The sequence below is a fragment of the Panicum hallii genome, chromosome 8, assembly GCF_002211085.1.
Source record: "Panicum hallii strain FIL2 chromosome 8, PHallii_v3.1, whole genome shotgun sequence".
In the NCBI taxonomy this organism is placed as follows: Eukaryota; Viridiplantae; Streptophyta; class Magnoliopsida; order Poales; family Poaceae; genus Panicum; species Panicum hallii.
This window is the reverse complement of record NC_038049.1, coordinates 26,800,236-26,811,158: the sequence shown is the minus strand read 5'-3', so window position 1 is coordinate 26,811,158 and position 10,923 is coordinate 26,800,236. Positions and strand designations below refer to the sequence as shown.

At 40.4% G+C, this 10,923-nt stretch overlaps 1 protein-coding gene across 2 annotated transcripts; it reads right to left on the bottom strand.

Annotated features, from left to right (window-relative positions):
• Positions 1-5,078: 5,078 nt before the first annotated feature.
• On the bottom strand, positions 5,079-8,644 carry LOC112903382. Of its 2 annotated transcripts, none has more exons than XM_025972634.1 (4): positions 8,471-8,644; positions 6,900-7,142; positions 5,566-5,772; positions 5,079-5,475 (listed from the first exon to the last, which is right to left on the bottom strand). In XM_025972634.1, exons 1-4 carry the CDS (start codon positions 8,474-8,476, stop codon positions 5,371-5,373), a joined length of 561 nt encoding a protein of 186 aa, XP_025828419.1. In that variant the 5' UTR covers positions 8,477-8,644; the 3' UTR covers positions 5,079-5,370. The 2 variants fall into 2 exon arrangements, with proteins under 2 accessions (XP_025828419.1, XP_025828420.1); XM_025972635.1 differs by having other exon boundaries at positions 5,079-5,434.
• Between the last annotated feature and the right edge of the window lie 2,279 nt (positions 8,645-10,923).

Genomic DNA, 10,923 nt, shown 5'->3' with positions numbered 1-10,923 from the left:
GTCACCTGATGCTTCATATTGCTTTGCTCTCCAAGGCTTGACTTGATGCTTCAAAATCCCTCAAGTACTAGCTACTTCACAGATCCCATGATCCAAGTCATCACTTGACCAAACTTTGGTTAGTCCCTCGTTGCATAGTCACTTGGTTGATTCCTTCATCCTATCTTACCTACTTTGAGCTTGGCTTGTTTTAACATCAACAATGAATATTCAATTTTATATCCATGTCTTCATGTGTTTGTCTTGCTTTGCAATCACACAATTTTAATATCACTTTCCATGATGTAGAAACCATCTTTGATATGCATGACCACTTGTCTCTATTTTGCATTGCATGTTGCTTGTCATTTATCAATATGATCCATTATTTGATTGCATGTCACATGTCCCAACATCATAAATTGATTTATAAATAAATTCCTACTCAACAGCTCTTTAACAAACATGTTAGGCGTTTAATCATCTTGTCATACAATTTACCAAAGCTAGCCTAGATACACTTTCAAGACATCCTTTCCTATCGATACATAAATCTAACTTCTCCCAACCACTTGTTTGTTGATGGTCATTAAGTACCAATTTTGACTGCCAAAACCTGCATAGAAAACATAAAAGATAAAGTACCAACATTAGTAATAGGGTTTATATCTAACAATTTCCACAAGTATTGGTATAAAAGTGTATGTAGATATATTTATGAAGGAAATAAATAGAAAACACAAGGAAGATCCAACAAAGCACACTTCCGACCAATCAGGAGCAAGCACACGGATTCAAGGGCCCACAAACAGGAGTTATCTGCCTTAAGATAGCGCGAAACACAGCTAACCGACCTGAGGACCTACATGTCAGCCACCCTGCCAACGGTGGCGGCTGAAGGTGGTTACTTTGGTTGGGCCTAGCCATAGTGCTGCCTCCTCACCTTTAGCTTCCATGTGGAGCTCACTGGTGACATCATAAAGGCGGTTGAGGGTGCTTGCCGCTAATTTACCAGCCACAATTGACCTCTATAAGCCTATAAATACAAGAAGAGGGTCTCACATTTGAACACACTCAACACCAACATCCAAGAGATTAAAGCTCCATCCTAGAGGTTTAGTGCTACTCTTGTACTACTTAGAAAATAGGGAGAGAGTGAGGGGTAGTTCAGAGAAGTGCCGAGTCTGTCGGCACTCTCCTCCAACTTGTACCTCGATGAATGCTTATGAATCAAAGTAAGTGTTTGTAATTTCATTATGTGCTTTAAGTTTCTTATTTATGTAATTTCTATTCTTTAGTTGCTTGCGGGTTCATCGATCACCAGTTTAGCGGATGCTCTAGTCTAAGACTTCTGATAAAGATGGATGTTCTTGGCTGAGGCTAGAATAGTAATCAATAGTATAAATGTGGCGTATATATTAGGGGTTGCCTTTGTTTGTTATATTCTTCACGGTTTGCAGAGGTAGGTGGAAGGTGATGATAGCCTTATCTGTCCTTCATAATCCTCCACTCCAGGTACATCATAGAGCTAATTGTTGGAGCAACCTAGTAATGTCCAGGAAGAAGCTAGTGCCTAAAGTAAGCAATTAGGATAGTTCCTCCCTATCTTAAGAATCTTAGATATATGAAATTCTATCTACCCCTTACCTACAACTTCTTGTTGTGTCCTTGGATGAACCTTAACCTGAGATAATATAATCACGTTTCTCAGTGGATACGATACGTTGGAATACTCTCGGGTAAAATTTGTAGGGGTATCTATACACTTATGGATTTATCTGTGATAATTAAATATACCAACAAGCTTTCTTTCCCGTGTTGATACCAAAATTTGGTAAGATTCTTAGAGAATTCGATCAAGGAAAGAAATCAACCAGCCAATGGAAGTTTATCCAAAAGAGATCGAGTAAAAGAAGGAATCGTGAAGACCATGAAATGGCAGTTTAAATTTATCTATTAATTAGGCAGAGTTAGTTATTTTTCCTTTTATCTTTAGGAAAGTTTGTGTCGTGTCCAATAAGAACTAATATCTACCCATGGGTATAAATATATACACCCAGGGTCATTATAATATCTATCTCTCGATCAATATACAACTTTCAGCTCATTGCAACCCTCTTTTTTGAGGTTTCATCATCGGTGGAACTTGGCACCTGATGCGTAGCTGCATCGCTTTGATCTCCGGCTAAGGGGTAAGCCCTATGTTCCGCCGGCCCCAGCAAATGTATTGATTATACTGGCGTTGTTCAAGGCTGCATCATTTCGATCTCTTGGATTGCTCCGGTTTAGTTGGTATAGTCGCCTACTAGTTATCAATTCTTATCAAGTCTTGTAAGGCTGCATCGTTCGACCTCTTGCTAGATCTGATAGAATCACAGTTATCTTAACCTTGCTTAGATGTATCAGCTTATCTTTATTGAATATATTGCTTAGCTGCTAATAACAGATTAATTTCTTTAATGAAAGCATCATATTAGTTCTTATTAGCAGACAGTCTGTTGTCTTGGTCTTATTTAAGCTTTTATTGCACATGTGTCTTGTCGTAACTAGATTCATCGGCCAACGCTGTCTCGGTTAGGTCCGATCCGATTGGTGGTGATGGTAGATTAATTATTATCGGTTTGGTGGTTCTTTTTACGATAAGGTAGATATTTAGTAATCGCTTAATCCTCATTGGACCGCTAGCCGATGGCTTTTATCGGGGAACTGGGCGATAAGTTATTTTTACATCGGATTCCCAGCCGATGTATGCTGTAAACATCGAGCATAGATTTGATATTTTATATCAATATTGACCAATTGTTTCATATCATTATTTATCTATCAGGACCTACATCAGACATATAGCCGATTGTTTAAAATCCTATCGACATCGGCAAATATCACTACATCGGCCAATCGGCTCTTTTTATGTATCTTGTCACTTGCAGGATCAAACTGACTGGCACACCACAAAACTCAAGATTTAGAACCTGCCCTAGAGCTAAGTAGATCTCCCAGGCCGGTGTGTTGCGCGTGAGGAATCATCATCGAATCGATTTTTTAGCGCCAACACCCTGTTATCGGGAACGGTAGCTATATTATCTTCAGTCCTAGTATCTTTTCCATTTTCTTTTCTTCTACCTTTACCCCCACTATCATGGAGCAGCTATCCATTCAACAGCTCCCCGCTCCTAAGGGCGAGTTCTGTGAGACCATCATCTTCAAAACCCATCACCAATATGGCTACGAACTCATCCTGGCTTTATAACATGGTTCGGGAAGAATCCTTCTTAGGACGAGATATTGAAAATCCTTACCATCACCTACGTGAATTCGAGCAATTGTACATGCAAGTCATGAAGAGTATGAACGGTGATTGGAATGATCTTCAAGACAGTTTCTGTCTTGCATTCTTTTCGATATCCCATGTCATCACTTTGCGAATGAAAGTTTTAGGATTCCATCAGGGTGAGGAGGCATCCATCGGTGCAGCCTAGGCTAGGTCTTCTCTGCGAACTCAATCCGGCCCGAACTTGTCTATACCTAATCACGTGTTGATTCAACACTTCCATCTGGGTCTTAGTAAGGAGTCTGCCTTGTACCTCGACATCACTGCTAGAGGATCTTTCACGCACAAGACTCCAGCTGAAGGAAAAGGGATCTTAGATCAAATCTTAGAAAACACTTTATTTGTGAGACTGGACCTCTCTAGGTAGAAGCCGAGATACATAATGAGAAAGCTTTAGCAGCTTAATCCAAATCTTTAGCATCCACATATCAAGATTGGACTTCTAAATCCTCACCCAAATCACAAACACCAAAGGACCGAGAAATTCAAACTTCGGAGTTCCCCTTTAGTTTTGAGAAAGATCTCTTTGAAGGTTACGGAAACACCTCGAACAACTTCTACCAAAAGAGACCACCAGTTTCTGTCATTCCTTTTGATCCCTGCAAAGATGAATTCCTCAAGGAAACCATTAAGGAATTGACCGCTATCATGAGCAACGAACAGTTAAGGAGGTGGAGCTATCCTAAAGCAATTCGGATTAGCTCCCCATCCTCGACTATTCAATGACAAATACGAAGAACCACGGTGAATGTTCTCTACAATCCCACTATTGGTGCTAACATCATGTCCGAAATTCTTTGCGTTGCCCATTTTAGGTGACGAGCCCTTGGCACCGACTAGCAAAATCCTCAAGAGCCCTTTTGGATCTCTTGTCGAAGGCTATGGGATTCTACAGAATGTGTCTGTACGACACACATTGTCGAGGCCACCCTAGACTTCCATGTCTTCGAAGTCTCGGACTTCGATCTTTTAATCGAGCATCGCATGTGAAAACTATACCTAGATGTGCCAATATAAGGGAGTCTTAACATCAAACTAAGGAAGAATTCTCTCTCTGTCCCAATCTCTCTATCGAGAAACTTTTTGACAGGCCATTTTCGCTCTTAATCCACCTGAATCTGTTCTCGAGAAAGGAGCTGAACACCTAATCCTTGAAGAGGACGATTTAGTAGGAACTCTTCATCGCCTTACCGAACGACCATCACCACCCTTGATTAAGCTTAAGCCTTTGCCCGCTAGCCCACAATACGCCGAACCTCTTGAGAAGGAGAACCTTTGGGCCATTAATAGACTTGGGGCATCAACTCTGGAATCCAAGAGAAAGAATTATATAGATGAGCATGACAACTCCTTCCTTGGAAAACCACAAGGACCATGCTGCATTTTCAATCCTGATTGCAAGGCCATCCTTCAAATCTCTTTCTGCTCATAAGTTGCATTTATTAGTGCCTTATGATTAGATTTGTACTAGTTGTGTGTATTAGTACGAATAATTAACCTACTTTCCAAACCTGAACCATTGCCTGTTGGATTCTAATCATGTGGATGGAAAATTGGGTGTGGGTATGCTATGAAACGCTCGATTTTTTCTGCAAGCCTAATCGTGCGATTTGACAGCTCAAAATGCTCGGGTGAGCAGATACTAGCTTCAAAACACTCAAGTTTTGTATAGACGATTATATAGAACTTCACTTCTTCAGTATGGGAATGGAATTTATTTGGAAAATTTTTAATAATGCAATAATATATTGGATATATAGATGAAGAATAGCTTGAAAATATATAAAACATGATCCATTCATCATCACAAAAATCTTACATCAAATAGAACTTTCTAACAAGGATATAAAGATCGATCAAACTAGCTATTTTAATTTTGCACAAAAAACGTGTTTGGCATGTACATGTGTACACATTCATTATCACCACCTTTAAATGTCTATGAAGTTGATGCAAGTTTCAAAATCAATGTCTGCCATCCCAACATCTGTTCATTGTTAAAGCACTGCTCAAACCTTGAAGCATGTGGAGAACGGAGATGTATTCTTGCCATTTAAACATCAGCTTCTGGTGTAACAGCCATAATCTCTTAGATATTCAAAACAACCCGCAGCATTTGAAGCCCTGTAATGGAAAATGGTTTTCAATAATGTAGTATCCCGAGGCTTGAAAAGATAGATTTGGGCATGAATTCATTAGTATTCAATATTGTAAAGGGTTGCTAAAATTGATGAGAACCCAAAATGCAATTCCACCTTGGGTGCATGATCATAAAGATCATGATGAGTGGCTCGAGTTGGAGTAGGACGTTGTACATGCTCAATGCTAGGCGTTGGAGGAGCACTCCTCCTTTCCTCCCTTAGCTGGTTAAAGACAAGTGTATACTGCTGAGCACCTGCGCTGCTGTTGCTCTCATTCCACTCGCCCCAGGTTGGCACTGAGCCAGAGCCACCTTGTCCAGCCTATGCATATTACACAAATTAGGCTCCAGTTCACATTGTAGCGGATTTAAAATGGCGTATTTTCTTACTCTGCTTGCAATATGTTTTTAATTTATACTGACAGCTACAACCTGAAGCATAAGACAACTAGCAGAATGGCGTTTAATGCATCATGAATTTAATTTTTGAACAAAGTACCACTCCCTCTCTTTCAAATTATAGGTCATTTTGTGTTTTAGATATATAATTTTTATTATGCATATGGATATAGCATATATCTAGATGCATAGCAAAAGTTATGTATCTACAAAAGCTAAAACGACCTATAATTTATAGAACAAAGGAGGTACTAAAGAACATCTTATCTTTTCAGTTCGTTACCCGTATATCCGTGCTGGCACTATGCAAATGGTATGGATACTTTCAAAGTATCCCTGCCAACTCTGTGGTATCCAGGCCGGTTTGTAACACCAACAAATTCAGGATACCCAACTATAGGCTAACGTCACATGTTCCCACATGATTAGACAATTTCTCACAAACCTGCTGTTCGTGGGGGTGTCAAAATTGCAACCTTCATGCGCAAAGCCTCCTTACTGTCCCACCTAACAATGGTGCAGTTTTTTTTCTTGACCTTCGCCAAAAAATTTGGCCAATTTGGGCACCTAATCTATTTCAAATAAAAGATTTTAACTGCAAAGTTGTAGATCTTATTGTAAGCTACAATTTTCATGTAAAGTTATTCTACATTCATATGTATCTATATGAACAAATTATGGATTTCCTAAAAGAATTGCAATTCAGATACAAATGTGAGATACTATCCATGCAAATTCAGAGCAGAAACTGGCATGGAAACTAAGTATCCACTATTCAGGGCGATATGCTGATTTATAACACTCGGAGGCTTATCATTTTCGGCTCATATAATGAACCAACACTAATGTCTTATCCGAGCTGATTCTTATTTTTTGGCAGGATGATGAACCGGCAAGGATGAGAGTTTTTGAGCAATCTATGGCTCAGGATGAGACAGGTCTCTGTACGCTTGTCCTAAAGAAAGGTGAGGAATAGTTGAACTTAGACTGTCTTGGCTGTTCCTGAAATGGTGTAAAAACAATGTTAAATGGGACTTGAGTATTACTCACTTTGGCTTGGTTTCGTGAGCGGTTGGCGCGGTCCTCAGGTTTCACTGGCTTGGCATCAGGTGCTCGTGGCGGAGTTCTAGGGCCAGCTGGGGCAGAGATGATGCGAGCTGGAGATGCCCCAGGGGGAGGTGCGATGCCACTGTTGCTCCTTCGCTTCCTTGCATTTTCAAAATACATGGTATAAGGGGAACCGCCGTCATTGGCCTTCCACTCACCAAATTTTGGAATGCTCCCAGCAGTACCCTGTAGAGTATATTTGTTGAATAGTTTTAGAATCATTTGGGACAGCAGAGTGCACAACAAAATTTGATTCATATGTCATTGCATTTTATGAAGAAAAGGATAAAAACTTAAAAACAGGAACAAAGTGTGATCACTACGCGTTCACAGCCTACTAACTTTAGCCGCCATAGTTACGGATATAAATACTTGAACATGCATGTGAAACACTGGAGTTCAGGACAAATGGAACGGCATGGATGTATTTGATTTGAACGAAATTAACATGGTCCACAGACCATGCATAATGCTTTGACCATATACTGCAAATTATACCATATAATAAGGTTCATGCTAGAAATAAATAGCTCATGAATTTAAGACGGGAAGTAGCTAGGGCTACCGTTTCCGCATGGAACTGGACCAGCTAAACTATGTTTAAAGAAGTCACCACCAGCACCTTATTATCAAGGAGCAAGTTGCGTACTATTAAAAATAATTAGTTGTACAGCATCCAAGCTTAGTTGAAAACTCAATGCTAGGTGGACATCTTTCACCATAAGAAACCTAACTGACTAGGTTACACTAAATTTGTAAAATGTAGAATTATCTTGATTTTCTTTAGGACAGTGTTAAAGACTAGGACTAAATCATTTTGGAACCGTGTATTATCATGCCCAAATAGTGAAGAACTTGCAGGTTCCAATGGCACCTTAGTAATATATATAGTCAGGGACATCAATCCATAACTTTAATTCTGATCAGCAAAAGGAAATCCGTTTAAAAATTGGAGTAACTTTAAAGTGTTTGTGCAAGGAGCAAGTGCAGAGAGTGCATACAGCAAAACTTTTAAAAAAAATGTTACCAGCAAGTGCAAAGTCAAATATCTAAACGTTGAACAAGGTTGTCGAACATCAGAGATTGAATGTATTGTTGCTTTTGGGCCCTGGAAATTGTATTGCCTTCTTTTTAATCCTGGTGGTCAGTAGAGCACATACTGACACCGGCAACGTATGGGGTTTCAATAGAGATCATTAGATCAACTACGTGGTAGTAGGCGGCAAGCAGTACATAGGACAAAGGGAGTTCTTTCGTTTCTGTTTTTCCTTCCACTGTCGGTAATATCCAGATACTATGAAAATTATTTCGATTACCGCCAATTAACATTGAAAACAGAGCATAAGACAATAAAATCGAAATAGTATTATCCTTTCCTATTGTCAAACATGAATTTGCATAGTACACAATCACTTCGAATTTGTAGACAGCCTTTTAGCAAGCCATAGGTAATCAACAAACTTACGAGGAAGAGAAGCTGAAGAAAAGATAATTAAGGTCGTTAAGGAACATACCTCCATTATCCTGATATTAATTCCTTAATCGCCGATAGCAACAAAGTATATATTGAAGACAGGCCTCCTTTCTGAGAAGAGTTAGAAGAGGATGAAGAACAGATAATGAGCTAGTGGAGACGAGGGAACATGAAGAACAGATATAAGAGATGGCAGACTCGGAAAACTTTGAACTGGTTTCTGAAGACCAGTTCGTGCCAGCCTCGTGCTTTCATGCTTCTTGATGCCAGCTCGGCATGTGGTTTGTTAATTTATAGTCTACTGCCCACCAACTCTTCCGTTAGTTGAATGCGAGTTTATTTTTCATCTAGTGCCCTGAATTATTTCAAATTGTAGATCTCTTAATTTCAATATGTTGAGAGCTGGACATGCAAGATGAGATATTAAAAAAAAAAAGAGTTACGAAGGTCAACTGATCATCGCGCTTGATTAGCGTTGACAATCTCAAAACCTATTCCTACGCTTCTAGTTTTCTATGTACCAACTTATCCTGATTGGCGACACATTGTATCAGAAACACAAGATGGCTTTCCGTAAAAAACAAAAGAATAAAACAAGATGGCGATGACCTTAGTTGATGTGACGCCACACCGTTCTCGCGGTTGAGCATGTCAACACAGCACTAGCTTCGCAATTGAATGTGCTTGAGCTATTCAAAACTTGGCGCAAGTTGTTAATATAACCTGGATCTTGGTGTACAGCCTTCTCTGCAGCTTTGTTGTGCAGCACAACAGGGGCTGCCAAAGAACTGCCTAATTTGACACCATTTTAAGCAAACCGTCTGTCGTCGTTTTTAAGATGAGAGCTAGTACATGTTCGTTCGAGAGCGTGCCACATGCTAACCCACAACTAGAGGCTTCGACAACCAATATGCCATCCACCTAAAATGATATCAAATCTGGTAGTCCCGGTACATGATTGCCATCATACAAATTGCATATTACCACACGAACAATAGACAGCAAATTTTACAAGACACGAGATCCAATAACAAAGTTTAGAAGTTCATGACAAGGACAGTTCAAATCTGAAAATAAGGTTCAAGATCCATATTATAAGCCTTGGGCTCATGAACAAACATTGAAAGAGTCATGAAATTGAGTTTAATATTTTCATCATGCTCTCACAAAATACGAGAGCTACGCAGCGGATAAATCAATAAAAGCGTGATAAAGTAACGACACCTTGGCTCAAGAACACAATTGCGGCCACAAAGACCTACTCCTCTCCCGCACCGGGATCGGCGGGATCGAAGTGGCCAAACATAACTTCCGGCTCACATGCAACTTAGGTTAAAAGCAACATTAGTATAAAGGTAGTAAGGTACTCGCAAGACTTACGTGATTAATAAACAAGGATCATGCAACTAGAGCTCCAACAAAGATGAGGCTAAAGGTTAAGTAATTAGTGCATAAGCATGAGCTTGCTAGTCCAACAACTATCTCTCTAATCAAAATTAATTAATCTTGCTCAACCCTCAACACAAATTTTAGTTGACTATGAGAAGAACAAATTGTATGTACCTTTCCAACATACATGAAACTTTCTATGAAGAATCCGACGGAAAATGAGCTTGCTCATAACCGAGAGCGCGGCAATTCGAATTGATTATTAACCTTGCAAGGGTGTACTTCCTTACCCACAAGACACAAGGACCATGCAGCTTACCCAACTGATCATGTTGGATGAGGGGGTACTCGCATCAACCGTCTCCAACAAGCCTCGACCATTGAGAAAGACACGCCTAGCTTACGCGGAGAGTCACCTAGGTCCACCACAGACACCCCTAAGTCTCTCTACACAGCCCCATAGCCACGCATCTAGGATCGTGCCTCAATAACCAAGACAAATGAGGTAATAGGCTCATCCTTATCATGATTGGATATGTGGTAGCACGATAAAATGCTCAAAACCGATGTCATCCACGGACAGTCCACAAATGATTCGAGCGGACTATGCCACCAAGACTCCATTCTTGTAACATCTAGCCCATGGGCCGGTTCAGCCACAATTGGGGTACCATGCATGAGGCATCGTAGCTCAAGAATAGTCCCAAATGGGAAATTGAGAGTGTGATGAGCTAACTTAAATAGCCAACTCTAGGAAGCATTGCAACCTTGGGTTAACCCTTTTACATGAAGCGAGGATGAAAGCATAAGGAGGTTGCGGTGAAGGTGTGGTCAGCGTCCAGAGTGGGCATGAACCGTTGTCCTGGGTTCGGTCTTTATATTTGGTATTTAGAGCCAACTCTCGTTGTGTCACTGGCGCGTTATGAGTCAATTGCGCGGGCATAGTGCGCATGACGCATGGGCCCAATGTGGACATGGTATGGCACATGCGCGGGCATTGGACGTACGAACATGGCCACGAGAACGGGTCCTGGACATTTGTCCCGTGTGGTGAGTTAGCTCAGCTCTTGACGAGGACATCGAGTCCTTAAGGGTGGGTGGATG